Here is a 19,135-nt window from a genome sequence, read left to right on the forward strand (position 1 = left end):
CAATCCAATTTTGTTTAAATATTGTTTTAAAACACAAAAATGTACTGTTTTTCTCCAGCAGCACATCAACATCAACAATTGATGTCATACATTTTGGAGTGTGCTTTAGTCATTTTACTAGCTCTCATCAAAATAAAAGCTTAAGTGCCCTGTGGCTGAGCCAGATGTGGATTTCATAAAGTTTGGATAATTGTAGAAAGTCTTTGTGGAAGGAGTTGCTCAGACTTTCTGGACCCTGTAAGTTGAACTAAGGACAGGAGTGACAATACCTTTAACAAGAATTTTTATAGACAGCATGGCAGAGACTGTGGTACTAACTGAGTTGTAGTCCATAGAAAAGAAACAACAATAAATAAGTGAAATACAGCTAATAAAATTTTTAAAAAGGAAAACGGCTATAAAGGGGAATATAGTATTTATATTTCCAGCTTTGCTAAACTAGCCATTTCAGACTAACGCCTAGAAAGTGCATGGAACGTGGGGATGCACGGCTGCATTCTCTTGATTTTCCATCTATCCATCCATTTTCTATACCGCTTATCTGTTAAGGGTCGCGGGTGGGGGGGCTTGGAGCCTATCCCAGCTGCGCGAGGAGGGGTTCACCCTGGACGGGTCTCCATTCCGTCGTAGGGCCTCTCTTGATTTTATAGGGGAGAAAGATCAGACGCAGTTTGGCCAGTGCTATTTGACTATCGTTAATGTCCAGACGGGGGCAGCAAGGTACACAACGCGCCGTGAGCCAACACCATTTATTCACGAGTCGAAGAGGGGCAGATGTCAAAAGTTTGCTAGGCGGCTATCGCTAACTGCTAGAGTAAATGTGTTTTTTTGTTTTTTTCCCGTATACAAGTCTGTGACTATAATGGAACTAGTGTGGTGAGTAATTAATCCATATGAACTCTTACAGATTGTAATAGTATTTGTTCAACAGTATTACAGTTCGCTAGAACTGGCTTGCTGTTAGCTACCAAGCTAGGTAGCATCGGCTGACGGACATGGCATTACAAACAGCTAGGTAACCTAGCTAAACAAATCCTCTAACGATTAAATTGCGCTAAATGCTGTATTTGAATGTGTTTTCGGCCGAACAACGTTAACGTAATGAAGGCAGAGATAACGTTAGAATTTCATGGATTTTGTAGTTTTTTTCAGGTTTTTTCTAATATAATCGTAAAACCATGAGCTTGGGGAAGTTAATTTTTGTATTATGTTTTGGTTATGATGTTTGATTATAACGATCAACGGTAGGTGTTTGAGTAGTTTAAAATAATTAAGGGCATGTCGTCCTTATTTAAGGTTTATTTTAGTTTTGAAACAGGGGCATCCCCAAATATCAAATATAGAACAGTAATAAATAGAGTGGCAGTATCAGGCAGCACAGTTATATGTTCATGGTAAGTTATTAAACATCTTTAAAGGCAAAAAGGCAAATTTATTTGTATAGCACCATTCATACACAGGGCAATTCATAGTGCTTTACAGAGGGAATGAGACATTGAAAGTTAGAATCAGTTTAAAATCGAAAACATGAATTAAAACATTCAAAAATCATTTAAAATCAATTTGACAGCAGACAAATCAATATTAAATCAATCCATCAATCCCAAATCACCCAGATCAATCCCAAATCAATACTATAAGAAGGCTGCAGTAAACAGCAGTGTTTTCAGCCCTGATTTAAACGAGCTGACAGTTTGTGCCCCCCTCAGAGGTTCAGGGAGTTTGTTCCACAAGTGTGGACCACAGAAGCTGAAAGCAGCTTCACCCTGCTTGGTTCTGACCTTGGGGACACTGAGTAGACCTGTCCCTGATGACCTGAGGGGTCTGGATGCTTCATACCCAGTCAGCAGCTCTGACATGTATTTAGGCCCAAGCCCATTCAGCGACTTATAGACCAGTAACAGGATTTTGAACTCAATCCTTTGACACACAGGGAGCCAGTGCAGTGATTTAAGGACAGGTGTAATGTGGTCCATTTTCTTAGTGTTGGTCAGGACTCTGGCAGCAGCATTCTGGATGAGCTGCAGGTGCTTGATTGATTTTTTTTACTGAGACCTGTAAAGACACCGTTACAATAATCTAGCCTACTAAGAATAAATGCATGGACGAGGGCCAAATATATCTGTACAAATAGAATACTTAAACTGTACTAATGGAAAATTTGAATTTGTAATTCTTTTTGAAATTAATTTCAAAATTTCAGGACTGAAGACACAACAAGAAGCTTGTCATTAAATTTTCTAGGCGTAATCGAGAGCCATAGATATATTTTTAAGGAGGCTAATAATTTTTACACTCATATACATTACTTGTTAAAACTTGGTTTCACAATTTACTTCTGACCGCATAAAAACATGTTGATGAAATAATGATGTAATGAAGAAAAACTTTTTTTTTAAAGAATTAATGTAAAGAAACTGAATGTCTGGTTGTGCATTAAAGCAAAGAAATGAAGACCTTTTTAAAATGTGATCCAATGCTAATATATATTCTTTCTCCTCTTTATATAAGGGAGGATTCTCCTGTCCCTGATGCTCCCTTCTTTTCTAGGGATTGCTATGATAAATATTCCCTTGCACCCAGTGTTCGAGACTTGTGGGCGTTCCTTCAAAGGTATGGCCATAAGTACATATCAATTACACATATTTACACAAACAAAACAAACCCAAAAATGAGTGAATATTAATATGATGTATACTCTTGCTGTTCTTGTGTTTTTCCTCTCACCCAAGACCTGAAGAGAACGTAAAGATGGAGTGTGAAACTGGAGCTGCAAAAGCCTCCCTCTCTCTAACCACACAAGAACCTAAAGATGACAGTTGCATCATGAAGGAAGAGTCCCGCTGGGACAGTTGTGGCAGTGATGATGCAGAAGTTTGTAAAGATACTTTAAAAAGTCATTCGAAGCCCAACCAAGGAACGAATGAGACGGATATTTCTTATCCTCAACCCAGACTGCCCTTTCCGTGTATGTCCAACCTGTCCGACAACGAGCAGAAGATTTATATGAACTTTTTGTTGCGCGTGTGTAAGAAGGAACCTCCACAGGTACTAGCATTCTATCCTTTATGGTATTTTAATGCTCCTGGTTCTTGTTGCATTGATTTCCTCAAACTGTGTAATATTTCAGAACTTACTGCAACGAGTAAACAGTGAAGTGATGCAGTTCACAAGATATTTACAAGATGTGTCCAGAATGTGTGCGGAAGACTACAACTTCATATCACAAGGAGCAATGCAGTACTCGGAGGTACTGTTGAACAGTTGATAAGTTCTGTGACGTGCTTTTTAATGAATTAAATCATGAGAGCTCTAATTTTGCTCACAGGATTACTTCAGCAACTGTTTGGAGTGTATTAAGGTAATGCCTCAGCGCTACCAAATCTGTGAGTTGACCAGTCTAACCGGGGGAACATTCGACCCAGGACTGGCTCTGACTTTTGAAAAACAGCTTCTCGTCATGGTAAATTTGAAGGCCTGCTATCCATAACTATTCTTTCTTAAATTCTTAAGGATTACCATTCTGTCTAATTTGCTTGCCTTTGTCCAGTTTTATAGCTCAACCCTTCAACCTGAAGTGTTGAATCTCAGAAGCAGACTTTTCATCCTGGTTCACTTTCTTTATTCCCATATTTGGACCCTTTTATTTCTCCAGGGCAAAGTGGATATTACAGACCACAAGATCGTGCCTGCTGATGCACAGCTTGCATCGGATTATCAGAGTGTTTCATCAGAGAATCCTCCAGCTAAAAAAGCTAAGGACATGCATGCTGTAAGCAATTGTCTCACTTTTTTAATTACTGCTATAAAGTAAGGCACAAGGATGTTTTACTGCTAGAATGGGATTCATGACCGCAGGTCTATTGTAACTTAATTTCAGCTCTTGCAGTTTTCACAAAAGACACCAGAGGGTGTTCAAGTCTTGCTCAGAAAAAACCAAGTACTAGTTGTGTCTCTGAAAGATGCTGGGTCACACGCATTACCGTTGAAGTTGCAGATAGTTTGCTTGGTACTTGTATCCGTCTGACTGATTTATTTGAGTGATCTGGTTGTCTTTTTCTCCAAAGGGAGTTAGCAGTGACAGCAATGTTGAGAATCTGTGTGCCCGCTATGAGCCTCACGTGTGTCTGACTGGAGATGCCCTAGTCAGACTGTTAGACAACCACGGCCCTGAATTTGGTGATCGATGGGAGCTGCCCATTTGGGTCAAGGGAAACCATGGAAAAGGTATAACATTTTAACTGGGGCATTTAGCGTCTGCTCCCAGTGCCTCCTTGTTCTTTTCTTCTTTCTTTTTTTTCCATTTAAACTATCAAATAATGCAGCATTTCCCCTCAATCATGGGCATTTCTTACTGTTGGTGTTCTAATATGAAAAACCTGAAAAATCATAGAATGTGAAAATGGCCAGACCTGGACCTTTTTTTTTGTTTGTGTGCATGTTTTGAGGACAGAAGCCGGAATTTTTTTTGAAAGTGGCCTAGGGGTGTGTTTTACAACCTTTTACAAATACCTTCGTATGAGAGTACGTGTAGTTTGGTTAACATTGACTAAGAACAAACTGTTGTGGTTCCTTTACCTCAGGTTCTTTATTATGTGTTTGTTTTATCGAAGCCATGTCACTTTTCATTAGTTTAATCAAATATATTATTGCTTTTTCTTTTTTTAATAGTGTGTGTGTGTGTGTGTGTGTGTGTGTGTGTGTGTGTGTGTGTGTGTGTGTGTGTGTGTGTATTACACATAAAAGAATAAGGTTAAAAAATGTTATGCTCATTGCATATAATGGTTTGTCAAGAGCCATTGTATTGTCTCTGTTACCGACAGGGTTGATACACCACTATTTGTTTCTGTGAGAAACATACTCCATTACTGTTTGTAAAAATGGTGAATCCCTGTGTATGAACATTGACTGGTCACACTGTCTCATGCTGTTTGTCATCTTTACAGGCAGTAGTCAAAAGAAGACAGTGTACATTGACCCACCCCTACCAAAGACAGAAGTAACAGTGAGAGAGCGCAGTCATATCTACCATGAGGAGAGCTTGAAGCTCTCCATCATCAGGAATGGAAGCAAACCTGTCTTCAGTTTAATGACAGAACTTCCTGTGAATGAGCAGCAAGAAAACATCTCCAAAAGACAATTGATGTCTCCTGAAAAGGAGGGTCTTAGTTTTGAGGTGGACCTCGTTGACCTGGAGACATTTGGGGAGACAACACCCACAATCAGAACGTCCAAACAGCAGAAAAAGCTAGGTGAAAGTGAAAGAAACGGGAAAAGTGAAAAATCTTCAAGTAAGACTACAACGTCCATTGGGTGTCATTTCGAAGCCAACAACAGTTTTCAAAAAGAAGTGAGCAGTTTATCATCAGTTAAGGACACAACAACAAAGACGTCTGAGCCAGTTGTGAGTGTAGCGCATTCTAAGGAACTGGACTCTGCACAAGAAAGTGAGGAAGACCCAACAATTACAGGAGACTCTGATGATGAGAGGCTGGTCATTGATGACCTGCTAACTGCATCACCATCACCATCACCACAACATAATCCTAATCCCAGATCAGGCTCTACACACTCCCCTGTCTCTGAGACCCCCCCTATAAATGTAGCATCCCCTGAAAAGGCTGCAATGCAAAGCCAGAAAACCAAACAAGTAAAGGCACCTGTTGACCAACTGGGTGAGATCTTGCGCATGCAGACAGCCATGTTCAGCCCTGCTAACAACCCAGCCAGATGCCTCACCATATCCCTGGAGACCATCCCAACCACACAATGTCTTGGACCTTCAGGTCACCCCCACTCAGTGTCTTTAGTTAAGCCCTGTGTGTCCTCATACTTGGAGAGAGCCCAGACTGGAGAAACCTGCACGGCTCCAACTGGTGGATCTGCACCAGTGGTCAACACTTCTACTGTAGAGCACAAAAGTTGGTGTTTCATTAATGCTCGTTTTCTGGATTTGAGTTTAATTTATGCACGTGGCGTAAATACTTAGTGCACATTTTCCCCCATGCAGAAATCTTGTCCCAGGACCTGCAGGCTGGTGCAGAAGACGTTGAAGACTATGAGGCTCCAGAGAAGGGCAACCTGCTGTACAAACTTTACAGTCTGAAGGATATGCTGCTGATGGTGCGCAGCTCTGTCTCACTGAGCCATACTAGAAAAGTAGGCTGCGGAGTAAACCAGGTACGCATGTCAGACTACAAACAGCCTCCAGTTTTAATGTTGGATGTCGAAATACAAAGATGCAGAATATGTTTTCCTTTCATTTTCTTCCCCAACAGCTCGTACCAGTACATGTTTTACCCAAGCTGGAGTACCAGTTGAGCTATGGTGTTGAGTGTCTAACGAGCAGTGAGGCCTGTCAGCTGTGGACAGAGACGGCGCTCCACTCTGCTAATGTTTCCTACATAGGTAAAAAGCCATTGTTGTCATCTGCAGATCCATTTCTTCAAAAGTTTGTCTAAAACCAAGGCCAATGTCTCTGTTACAGTGGGATAGAGAATACCACTCCAGTGTTTCGTTTTTCAAATCAAATGCCAAAAAAGTACTCAAAGTAGCATTTATGTGGCTTAAGAAGAGATTTTCTTCTCCTCTAGAGTGGGCAAGGCTGATCCTCCCACTCAGACCAATGGAATAGTCTTTAGATGACTCACCATCTGCTCTGACTGTGTACTCATCAAGTTTACTTTGTTGCCATAACTACAGCCACATTTAGTTGTTGGGAATGACTGAGAAGTGCAGAGTTCAGCTAAATGCCACTTTGAGCCTCAATCTAATTCCCTTCATGTACATTAGCTCCTAATTAAGAAAGAGTCTGGGCTTTTTCTAGCGCAAGTTGATGTTTTTTGCCTTGTTTAGGTTTTCATCCTGCATATCATGAGGTGGATATTTTCAAGTCCGGAGGTTATTTCTTCTTGTCTGACTGTAGGCGTTACTGTCACTAAAGGCTTGTGTACTGGTTCGCATTTTATGTGTGAGTGGCTCTGAGTGCGTGTGAGACGAAGCATTTGATATCCCAGATTTTTTTAAAGAGAATGTTTCTCATCCCGCAGTCTAATAGAGGGTGTCTAAAATGTGTTCAGTTCAGTGCTACAAGCACTAGGCCTTAAAACTCATCCAATACTTTTGAAAGTTGATTGAGCTCTTAATTCTTTTCTGTCGAAATGAGTCAACCTCTTAAACATCAAAGGCCACACTTGCGTCTCCATGGATGTTACAAATCTTTAAACCTACGTCTGAGTCTTTAATTTAAATACTCACTTGGCAAATGTACATGAAACCAAACTGACTCTGACAACATTATACCCACATAAACCACATATTGTATATACTAGTTTTATGTGCTATCTTTATACTCACCTGTAAGGCTGGAAGAAATAAAAGATTCTTTTTTATTGTAAAATTTTATGAAGAATAATTTCGAAAGGTCTTAGAAAGCGTAAAATTGAAGTGTGTGTGATACCGGTAGACACCATGAGGAATAAACAGTAGTGTGAGGAGATGAATTGCATTTGTAAGGACAGTGATAGAATTCGGTCTGTAGAAAACAATGTAGAAGAATATCTCTCTAAACTGAGTTATGCAACAGCCACATCTGATAAAAGACTTCCTTCTTTGCTTGAGCATGTGCTTCATCATGTGGTGTTGTGTATTTATGGATGTGCTTGCAGACGCTGGAACTGTCCGTGACTGAAAGGGAAGGTATTGTTGAAATAAGCAGCAGGCATTACAAGCTGGAGTGAGGAATGGGAAGAGGAGCGTTTCTTACCACCCACTCGAGCTTGTAACGACACTGGCAAATGATCACAGACTAATTCCTTTGTAAGCACTAGCAGTGGCGTTGACGATGAAGAGAAGCTCTCGGTGTCCACACTCATTAGCTCTTGTTCTTCCCGCTCTGTATCCCTCACCCTCCCTCTCTGCCTCTGTAGCTCACATCAGTGCACACACTTCAAAAGTAGCTCTGCTAAGGAAGCTGCCTGACGACTGGAAACACAACATCTCCTGTGGGTTCAAGTGAGTGTCGTTAGAACGGATGTGTGCAGATGATAAGGATTAACCCCATCACCCCTGTATGATAATATTGCTTAAGATTTAGAGGGTTTTATCATGAAATCCAGACTGTTTATCTGTACAACCAGAAGAACCCTGTAAGGCATCAATAGTTGCTATCATCGCCTCTGGGTTTGTCATTCAAATTAGCGTTGAAATGTAGATCCCTGCCAAAGTAGACAACCTCTAACCTACTGCTATCTGTCCACAGGGCATCTAAGTCATTGAATATACTACACCACCTGCTGAAAAAGCTAACTCTGTAAGTTGACTTTCGAGAGAAAACAATTGGTTTTTTGGTTTTGGTTTTTTGTAGGTTGTTGCTGTGAATCTTCTTTTCTGTTCCGATATTCATATCACTTTTACTGGCTGTTATTCAGTGTAACAGGTTTTTCAGCAATTCGTTTTAATGTGGTATTCATGAAAAATTTGGATTCAATGTACAGAGCAACATTTCAGAAAGGTTTGGTCTTTATTCTGATGCTGTATTGTTAAGTTTAGCCTACAGCGACAGATGAGTTTTCTGCACGCTGAGTTTTGATATGACGCGACCTTAGATAGGCGGGTCTGACAGCCTCAGGCTCAAAATGTGACGTTAGTCCGTCTCTATATTTGTGTTGCTATTGCACAGTTGATTACTCAACGACACACAATAGACACATCGCATTCTGCTTTCTCAAGCCTTCGTTCACCTACGCTCCAGTTGGGGGGAAAAAAGGAATGGCTGAATGCCTCAACATGTTGTGTGCGTGCGTGTGTGTGTGTGTGTGTGTGTGTGTGTGTGTTCTGGCATTCACACCCTCAGTTACTCAATTCTGGATTTTTTTTTCGTTCTAGTTTAGAAGAAGGAAAGTACCTTATTATACACAAATCGGGGGAACCTTTTGTGACTTTAATGAAAACAGCTGATGAGAAAGTGAGTGGAGGGACATACAACCTACAGCAAGTCCACAGCTCCTCCCCCCAGCCACCAGCCACTGGACTCGTGCCCTGGATACCTGTTGATCCAGCGGTGGTCCTTCCCTTCCACAGCAAACACTTTCGCGTCCCCTGCACCTTCCCTCCAAGACCCTCACAAAAGGTGCGTGTTAGATTCATATCACAGCATCTTGTGGTAGCATTATTCAGTGCCATGAATTCATGAACTAAATTTCACCAAAAAAAGACAATTCAAACTTTTTCCATGATGTCATCCTATCTGTGTCAAAATCAAGAGCTCTTTACTGTGATGCAACAGATGGAATGACCGCTGTTTTGTGGTTCCAAATCATATTGTTCCCTCTCCGTACTGGACCAACTCCATCAATTTGGTCCCTATTAATCACTTAGACTCCAAAAGAATGGAAAATAGCACTCGGGTTTAAAAATACTTTATTATCCTTGATTATCTAGGAAGTCCACACCCTTTGGATTACACACCTAATTCCACAGAGATTCCCTACAATCTGAGATAAATGAAATACAGTCGTCTTCGAGTGCAAAGCCTTTGGCCATGTTCTTATCAGGCAGGCTGAACCGGAGCACCGCTGCATAGTTTGCCTGCAGACTAACAATGAGAGCATAGTAATACCAGCAGCAGCAACCTAGACCAGGCGGACTGGAGGATCTCGGATGTATTTTGGTTGGCTGCCAGTCTGAAATTCCTAACGTCCTCCGTTGAGAGTTAGTCACACATTTTAACTTGACAAACAAAGACGAAAAAAAAAGTTCAGTTGGATTAACGTTTGGAACTTGTTAGGATGTAAGTGTATCTTAACTTAATTCTAAGTATTAATACTCAACATTCTTTTATACTCTACCAGGCAGCAACAGGTGGACCGCAGCCGAAGAACCAGAGGTCAGGAGGAAAGAAGAAACGGAAGCGGCAGCAAGTCCATCGTTCAGTCAGGCGTGACAATTACATGAAACGTATCATCCAGAAGTCAGTAGAAGGTCCCATGTGAAAGGATCTAATACAACCTTCATATATGCAAGAGTCAGTAGAAAGGAGACCACTGGCAACGTCACAGTTGTCTTACAAGAAATTGATTGACTGAAAAATTAAAAGTGACTGCAGACGGCATAGAATCGAGACATTCTACTGTTGAAACTGTGTCTATATTTTCTGTTTTGTCCAGTAACAGACCTTGTACATGTTGTAAAATAAAATAAACCTGAAGTTTTCTTAAGGGCCTGTGATGATAATCTTTATTACACAGAAGTACATTGTGCTGTGCAAACGCAGGCTAAGACAACACCTTGAATATCTTCTGAAGCTGCAGCGCTCCAGTGACTTTTGAAAATGTGTGTTGGAAAAGTATAACAAAGCTTTTGAGCTCCATTGCAGTGAAAGAGTTCTCTGCTTGTTCAACAGGGTGGAGTCATGAGAGGATGGAAAGGGGAGGGAATGTTCATCTGGGGAGGTGAAAGGGGAAGACTTTTTTTTTTTTTCCCCTGTCTGAAGCACAGTGTCGTTAGAACTCCACACCCATTCCTCCAGAACATCAACATCTCCATCTACTCTGTCAACTTCTACCAATTAGGTAAGTTAACCATCATCACACATTTTCATATACAGCTGTATGGCCAAGTACTTTGGTAACTTAAGTAACTTTATGTAATCAGCAGAAATATGTATAGACTTTTTGAACTTGTAACCATGACGAATAGCTCGTATTTCACTTCATTTCCATGAGGTTTGAGCAAACCTGTGTTCTGGTGTTTTGCGGAACATTATGAGTACTCTGTGTGACCTCATAAAACCTCTCTAGTCTGTGTGTGAATGTCGTCATACCAAGCAGCAGCAGAGTATTACTTTTCCAGGGTGTGTCTCTTTGGGCTTGATGTTGAGGATGTGTGTCAGAATGAAAGAGGATAAGAAAGTTGGTGGCTTCACAGATGTATTTTATCAAATATTCATACGATTTGGTGATGTTGCTATGGTAACTGTTAGGAAAACTCAACTGCGACACAAAGGAATAACTTAAGACTTTTGCTCAGGGGCTTGGTAGGTGATTGTATCAAGACAAAACAAACGTGACCTGTTCTCTCACTTTTTACAGGACAAAATGGCTATGGTATCTGAGTTTCTGGGTCAGCTGTGTCTCAACACTGGGGTAAAGTCATGCATCTTTTTTTTTTTTCTTTTTTTTTTTTAATGCTTTAAACTCACATAAAATACTGTAAAACTGACGACCTCAATCTAATACCTCCCGCTCATTTGCATTCTTCAGTCCCTGGAACCCAAATACCCCACTGTTGTTCCTGCTTTGGACTTTGACTCCGACACAGACGCCGCCAGAATAGACACTGCTATCAAAACCAAAGGCAAGATTCTCAACATGTTGCGCAAAAAGAAAAAAAAAAAAATCTGTGTATGCTTTTGAAACTTCTCTCAACGAATGAGTTGCTGGTATTTGTGAGTCAGCATCCTGGCGTCCATGCCTCAGTGCTGGCAGAGCTCTGCTGAAGCCACTCACTGAAAGCCACTGGACACGTTTCTACTGCCAAACACTGCAATGACCCACCATTTTGTTGTGAAGAATATCTTTTGTTACATTGACTGTGTCGTCGTCTTCTCAAAAGTTATGTCGTACTGGTGCAAACACCCACCAGGATGTAACAAACCTACTCTTAAGTTAATCTTGTTAGATGTTACATGTAAACACTTTGTTATGATGACTCAAAAGATGGTGCACAGAATTTGGAACCCAGTAATTATCAGTTTCTAAGCTATTCCTTGTCAGATTTGAGCTATTTAAACTATGCGTACCCTTGTCAGGAGGACAGTTTGAGATGTCTGAGGTCACCCAAAAAGTGTATTTTGCCTTTCAAGTACTCACAGATAGGTTTCCTGATGTGACTTTTACACTCCTTCATTACTACTTTGTCACTACAGAATGTAGAAAGAGCCAGCCAGATACATTTAGCTTGAAGCGAATAGCAACTGAGGGCTAACAACAGCAAAAGCTACCCAAGAAATGTCAGTTAATGAACTCTATTCCAGGAGACTTCTAGTTTTTTACTCAATCATAGTGTTTGTGGATTACTGAGCATACAGCTGCATAAAGAAGACGAGAGTTATACCAGACGATGAGTTTGAAAGCAGACGTTTTCGGACAGTTTGTCTTGGTTAGCAGTTGGTCGCTGAAAGCCTCAAGCGTCAAACTTTCTTTGCAGGAGGAAAATGAACATCTTTGAGTCCAATTGAAAGGTAAAATACACTTTTTGGGTGAATTATTGCTGTCAGTTTTGTGTTTATGTGTGCACCTTAAAAATATAAAGCAATGAGAGCCTGATAACGTTACAGAACTTCATCCTGTTTGACCTCTCAATATTCATTTCGCGTCAGCTGTCCTTTCGAGGAAATTACACAATATCACATAATTTCCGGAGACTGAATTCTGACTCCAAGTCTTTTCATTTTTTCAGAACTCAGAAATGTATTTTCATATACCAACACATCTGTCTCTCTGTAGGAGTGGATGAGCAGACCATCATTGATATCCTCACAAAGAGGACCTATTCCCAGAGGAGGGACATCGCCTTCGCATACGAAAGGAGGGTGAAGAAGGTACAGCAGGCTGATTCTGTGATGCTGTAGACAGAAGAGAGATGCACATTCATCTCAGCCAGAGGGAAGTTTTTTGATACAGACCTCTTTTTTTTTTTTTTTAATAAATCTTATTTATAGATTACTGGATTCTGACCTGTTTCTCCTAACCCTCCTCATTAGTAGGAAGGAAAAAATTAAATCAGACTTAGTCAAATTATCTTGTCTAGTTTGTGCATAACAATAAAAAAAGACAGGTAGGAGTTCTTTGCTGTGCCCGTAGGCTTCTACACTCTGAGAACAGATCAAATACAGAGTTGAGTCTTCAATTTGATCCCTGAGACGTATTGTAGAGGCTCAGATAGAAACCAACCAAGATTTCTTTTTTTAATCTTACTGTTATCACAAGATTTGATCGCTTCAGACGGAGTATTTTTAGATAAATCTGCATTAAACAAGCTCAAAAGCTAAATATGAGGAGGGGGAAAAAATGGTCAAAAGTCTCACTCTGCGTGATATTGTTGTGTTTTTAGGACATGATCGCGGCCCTGAAGGGAGCACTCTCCGGCTCTCTGGAGTCCGTGATCCTCGGACTGATGAAAAGTACAACCCAGTACGACGCCTCGGAGATTAGAGGAGCTATCAAGGTCTGGGATGTGGATTGCGTCATTTGAATTTTACAGTGATTCAACAGAATGCTTACACTGCCCTCTTCTGGAGAAAATTTATAATGCAGCCTTTTCTTCAACAGCACCTGGAGTTGCTTGAATCTGAGAAACATCATGATTAAAAAATAAGGAAGTTTTTGTGTCTTTCAGGGATTAGGAACAGATGAAGAAACACTGATTGAGATTTTGTGCTCGCGCAGCAACAGTGAGCTGGTGGAGATCAAGCAGGTCTATAAGGAGTGTAAGTAAGTTAGTAATTAAATCTAAAACAAGCAGCCCATGCATTCCTAGAAAAGGACAATGAAGATCTAACCTATCTGAGCTTTTGCCTGCACAAAATATCATACTGCCACCAGCTGCTATCTCCACATAGCATCTTGAAATCACTCAATCCTCAAAAATGAAAATACTGTTTCGCAGGGATCAAGAAGGATTTGGATAAAGATGTAGCTGGTGACACTTCTGGGAACTTTGCTAAACTGCTGCTGGCTCTGGTGCAGGTGAGACCTGTCGCTGCCTGCCTGTGTGATTTCTGAAACAAACTCGTGCGATAAGTGTCCTGATCTGACCCGAGTCCCACCTTCCCTCTACTCAGACGAAGAGAGACGAACCGTCTGCCATTGTAGACTATGAGAAGATCGATGAAGATGCCAGAGTAAGTTGCCCATTTTCCTTCCTCCTCCAATAAATGTCAAATCAAAAAAGGGCCTTGAGTGCCACGAAGTCACCTCGAAGGAAAAAGTATATATTTTAAGACCAAATGTTTCACTGATGGATCATGAAAATACTGAGCAATTTTACGTGATAACAAATAAAAACACATGTAAATTGCAGCCCTATTGTCCTGATATTCATAAGGAGAATATTTATGACATAATAAAATGAAAAATTTGTGAAAATGACAACTAATTGGAATACAAAGAAGTCCTCCTTCCCAGAATAATACAGTATATTCATTTTGTATTCAATATCTAATAGTTATCTCAGGACTCAAGAACGTTTTGTGACTAAAGGGGAACATTTTTAAATTGAATGTCTCGTAACCTTCTTACACTGCACCGAACAGAAGCTGAAAAAAAATCGTAAAATTACAAATGACTTTGCCGACTATCTGGTGTCATTCGTACCGCCGATCATTCGGCACAGCCGATATTTTCATCACAACTTGAACGCTTTATTAGGGGAACTGAATTTTTCTTCTTCTGATCAGAAACTCTTTGAAGCCGGAGTGAAGAATAAAGGAACTGACGTGGCAACGTGGATCTCCATCATGTCTGAGAGGAGCATCCCCCACCTGCAGAAAGGTATGACAGCACTGTCAGACAACTACCGAAATCTGATTTTTCTTTTAAAATTGTTTTGTAACAACTAGAAAATAAACTTAAACCAAGCCTTCTGTTTTTACGTATTAGTGTTTCAGAGGTACAAGACTTACAGCCCCTACGACATGGAGGAGAGCATCATGAAGGAGGTTAAAGGAGACTTGCAAAAGTCTTTCCTGGCACTCGGTATGTTTATCGTTATTATCAGTATTATTAAAAAATGACAAGAGCAAGATGTTTATTAGGGATGTTTCTTTTCATTTTCTTTTGTTCCAGTTCAGTGCTTTACAAACAAACAGCTGTACTTTGCCAACAAGCTGCACGACGCCATGAAGGTAGTTACATTTACTGCTCCTCTTCTTTTGAAGGAACTTTAGAGGTACATTTTCTTGTGAAAGTACTAATTTCCTGCAGGATTCCAGAATCTCAAGCTGGCAAAAGTTGTCTTACAAGGGTGTTGCATCAGCCGTGGTAGTGAAGTGTGGAGCACGTACAACTAAAGTGCTGACTTGTGTTTGTGTGCTCAGAGTAAGGGAGCCAAGGAAAAGGTAGTGACCAGAATCATCGTGTCCCGTTGTGAGGTGGACCTGAAGAAGATCAGCTCTGAATACAAGACCCACTATGGACAGTCCCTTCAAAAGACCATCATGGTAGGCGAACGACGCGGTGATGCAGTGACGTACGCCGCAGGCGGTTCCATCATCTCTAATCTGGTTCTGTTGCGTCTGCAGGAACACACTAAGGGAGACTATCAGAAGGTTCTGCTGAGCCTGTGTGGACCAGAGCAGTGAAACCATCCTCGTTATGAAGAGCAGGGGATGTGCGTAGACGGGCGGTAACTGGACCTGAATATCTCACTTGAAACAAACAAACTTTTCTAGATGCAAAATTCAAGAAGAGAAAATGTATATTTCTGAAACATGATGAATTGTTGTCACAGCTTCATTTTGATACACCAAAAATAGCAATAAAGTTGCTTTATTTGAGATCCCCATGCTTTCCCTGCACCCACTTATTTCCACCACATGTAGGCTTTTGTTTTGTACCTGTAGTTTCCATCCATGTCCTTTAGAGGGCGTTACAGTTGCATTAAAAAAAGTAGCTGCAGCCTCTCTGCGGGGCCTCACACATCTGCTAAAGAAATGCAAAAATGTCAAAGAATTTAATTAAATATTAGATCCCAAATTAGATTTTTACGTCAATCATTTCATATCCAAAATTCACATGAATTACAACAGCTATATAAACAACATTTTATTTTACCATCTGATGTTTCTTAAATAATTGTGTTCAAAATTCCAAAATTCATCTCCAGCGTTTCCAAAGACTTGTCTACACAGAGCCATGTGTGATCCATACAGTATGATTTTATTCCAAAAAAAATTTATGAAAAATCTTCCTCATTTTTCCACTCTGAGGTTCTATGAAGATGATTTAATCATTAGTGTGTTTTTCTGTGTTTGTTTGGTGCTAATATTTTAATTAAAAATGTTAATTTTACCTCCGGCAAAGATCATTTGCATACCACTAAACAAGCGTCTATACAGTGTGTTTCTGCTGTTTAGTTTGTGGTCTCTCAGGATAAAATAACCACCACAGTGTTGTCAAGGCATTCCTACTGAAGTATAAGAAAAAAAATAGCCCCAAAAGGCAAGATCAGTTCTGCTGAACACAGCGACGAGGAAGAGGATGTGAAGAGGAGCGCGCTGACTTAATAATCTAATGAAAATGAAGCATCCCGAAATGAGAGAAGACCATCCATTATTGTGAGAGAAATAATGCTTCTCTTATATTTTCACTGGTTGAGTAGCTGACAATAGAAATGGGGCTTCAAATTTTAACAAGGCGTTGATTTATGATCATTTTGCAATAATACTGATGAGAACATTAGCCCTTTGTGGTGGTTTATGTTTATAGGCAATAGAAAAATAAAATATAGCGTAAAGTAAGGTAAAACAGTATTTTTTGCAAAGCGGGGAGTGAAATTTATGCGTGAATGTGGTGACAGATTAATCTCTGCATCATAAAGAGGAAAGTACCACCATATTTTTCCCTTTTTTTTATATGGATGTACAACATGCTGTTCTGTTCAAGGCCAGCCCGTAGGGACCTCCAGCAAACCCAAGGGGAACTCTCTTCTCAATTGAAACGATGCAATTTACTGTCCCAAACGCTGGCACTTCATCATTCAGAGGACTTTAACCCCATGAATGTCAAACACAGAGCACGCAGGGAAGGAGATGGAATACTTCACATTAGCATAGCAACAAGAGCCAAATACTCTAAAGCTTTAAAAAAAAAAGTGAAGTTTTCCATCTCTGGTTGGATGGTTGCACAATCTTAAGAAAGAAGTGGCCATTCCCAGCTGTCACACGCTGCTGTATCATCTTCATTTTCAGCCTTTAAGGTCACACAGCCGGTTCTGTCTTCTGATACTTGTCCCAGTTATCATGAACATGTGGAAAACGACCCATCCTCCTCCTCCTCCTCCTTCACCTCCCAGATAAAGCCCAGGCAGTGCTTCAGGCATCCAGCAGCATTAAAGTTTCACAGTACAGCTGTAGAGCTGCTGCCGGCCCGCCAGACATACCAACTGCACATTGGGAAGGTATTAGTTTGTGCTTTTTATTAATTCATTGCATTGAGAAGACCTTGCAACTTAGAGAAGCGACAGTTTCTTAACATTTATTTTCATTCCTCTCTCCTTGACACATCTGAACCCGGCTCAGTATTTCTTTCTTTTTTTTTTTGTGCAAAGTGCCAGAGGGTGTTTAATTATATAGTAGGAGGCCACAGAGGTCTGCTTTTAATTGTGTGCATCTGTGTGTGTCTGTTTGTGTGAGTGTGTTAGCCTGCAGCTCTGTAGGTCGCAGGAATACGCTAAATGAGAACTCCTACAGGCAAAGCTTGAAGACCCACTCCCTCCACACAGCTACAGAGCACAGAGTTTGATTAATATTTTCTCAATTATCATTATTTAATTCAGCAAAACCACGGTATCGTCAGTCAAAGTGCGGCCTTTTGTCTCTTTGCTGCTGAATATCCTGGCTCATTAAGGGCTCAGAGAGAGAGAGAGAGAGATCCTGTCTATGGTAAATAAGAGGCTGCTGCCCCGGGGAGAACTGGCACCATACTGAAGGACATCTCCTTCTAAAGAATGGCGCGCTGCTGATGTTTCTCTGCTCAGACCACAGAGTCAGATCCTCCGCCTCTGGCATCGTCAGGCCCACTTCCTTTTATGAGGCTCAAACTGAGACAACAGCGCAGGCAGATGAGCGCTGTGCACTCGTCATGCCATCAGTCTGCCTCCTTTGTACAGCAGACTGATGATTGAAACAACATAAGAAAGCAGAATAAGGCCTGTCTCCTCTTGAGTTCTGGCTGCAGTCAGTCCATCTGCAGACAAAAAAAGACATACAGAGAAGTTTATAAAAGAGCTCAGTGTATGTGCAACACTATTTATGTCTTTGAAGAGTTCAGCTTCTGTCATCTTGAGAGGCTGAAAACATTCTCAGAGGCTTCTGGAGCGCTTTCTGTAGTTTCTGCATTCAATTCCAGAGTTATTTAAAGTACTTAATTGAATATATATTGTATAAATATCAATTGTTGTTCTGTAGAGAGTTATAGTGGAGGCATTAATTTAGGTTCCGTCTTGTTTTTTTCCCTGAATCCATACATCGAGACTAAAGTGGAGCAATTATTGGAAAGCTCCATCGTTCGTGCTCAACCAGATGTTTCTGAGCGACGGCAGCGACAGCTAGAAGTTCCAGCATCCAATTTAGTTTTCTTCAAAACTGAATTATGTATTTTCAATCTGGCTTCTATGTTATTTTGCACTTTCAGATGCAGTCGGGTTTTTTTTTTTTAAGAACTTTTTTTTCCAAATTCAAGTTTATGTGAAGGATTATATTTGTGCTAGGTGTAATTTTCATTTGAAAATCATCTAGAATGATGTCATGAGTGAAAAGTCGAATATCAAATAAAAAGACACAATCGATTTAGTATTGATTCACAATCCTTTAGAATCACAATTCCAGGTTAATCGATTATAGTATCAAATTAGGAGATGAGTGTATCATTCCATTAAATTACACAGTATAGTTTAGCCCCAATAAATCCACAGGATTATTTTTGAATTTTTGCAACATAACACTAAATATTCTTTACAATTATTTAATAGCAATGTGAAGCATTTGAAGTATTATATTAACACATAAGTCTACTGAATTAATACCTCTGGACTGGAGAAACGTTACACACCAGCGACGTGATTCCTTTTGTCTTCTACGTCAACTCAATCCCATCTGATCCTGATCACAATCCAGTTTGTTTTAAATCCTGGAAACTAACTCGACTTTTCCCTGACATCAGCAAGTTTTCGCCGCTCAGGGCTGGACTGTATGCTGAGGTTTCTCTTTGCTTGAAGCTTTCTCTCTGTTGCCAAAGAAGGGATGAGAATACCCCGCAGTGGCCGGTTAACCTTCACGTCTCCTATCTGGATCCACTATCTCCTTCCTCCTTGAGTCGGCCCACAGAGATAACCCTCATCCCCTACTGCCCCTCGC

General features: G+C 40.5%; 2 protein-coding genes across 2 annotated transcripts; both read left to right on the top strand.

Annotated features, from left to right (window-relative positions):
- The first annotated feature begins 721 nt into the window (after window positions 1-721).
- On the top strand, window positions 722-10,423 carry ice2 (interactor of little elongator complex ELL subunit 2). Its single transcript, XM_086209025.1, has 14 exons — window positions 722-876; window positions 2,512-2,613; window positions 2,733-3,048; window positions 3,131-3,250; window positions 3,329-3,463; window positions 3,656-3,772; window positions 4,068-4,227; window positions 4,947-5,921; window positions 6,011-6,180; window positions 6,279-6,408; window positions 7,929-8,013; window positions 8,261-8,311; window positions 8,887-9,130; window positions 9,852-10,423. Exons 1-14 carry the CDS (start codon window positions 863-865, stop codon window positions 9,990-9,992), a joined length of 2,760 nt encoding a protein of 919 aa, XP_086065151.1. The 5' UTR covers window positions 722-862; the 3' UTR covers window positions 9,993-10,423.
- A 34-nt stretch (window positions 10,424-10,457) lies between these two features.
- On the top strand, window positions 10,458-15,556 carry LOC147258911 (annexin A2-like). Its single transcript, XM_086209026.1, has 13 exons — window positions 10,458-10,571; window positions 11,091-11,144; window positions 11,262-11,355; window positions 12,507-12,601; window positions 13,114-13,227; window positions 13,399-13,489; window positions 13,669-13,748; window positions 13,844-13,903; window positions 14,459-14,552; window positions 14,661-14,756; window positions 14,847-14,905; window positions 15,098-15,220; window positions 15,302-15,556. Exons 2-13 carry the CDS (start codon window positions 11,097-11,099, stop codon window positions 15,359-15,361), a joined length of 1,014 nt encoding a protein of 337 aa, XP_086065152.1. The 5' UTR covers window positions 10,458-10,571; window positions 11,091-11,096; the 3' UTR covers window positions 15,362-15,556.
- The last annotated feature ends 3,579 nt before the right edge of the window (window positions 15,557-19,135 follow it).

This window comes from Aulostomus chinensis, chromosome 7 (genome assembly GCF_037954235.1).
Source record: "Aulostomus chinensis isolate RoL2024-O1b breed Wild chromosome 7, RoL_Achi_v1.0, whole genome shotgun sequence".
NCBI classification, from domain to species: Eukaryota; Metazoa; Chordata; class Actinopteri; order Syngnathiformes; family Aulostomidae; genus Aulostomus; species Aulostomus chinensis.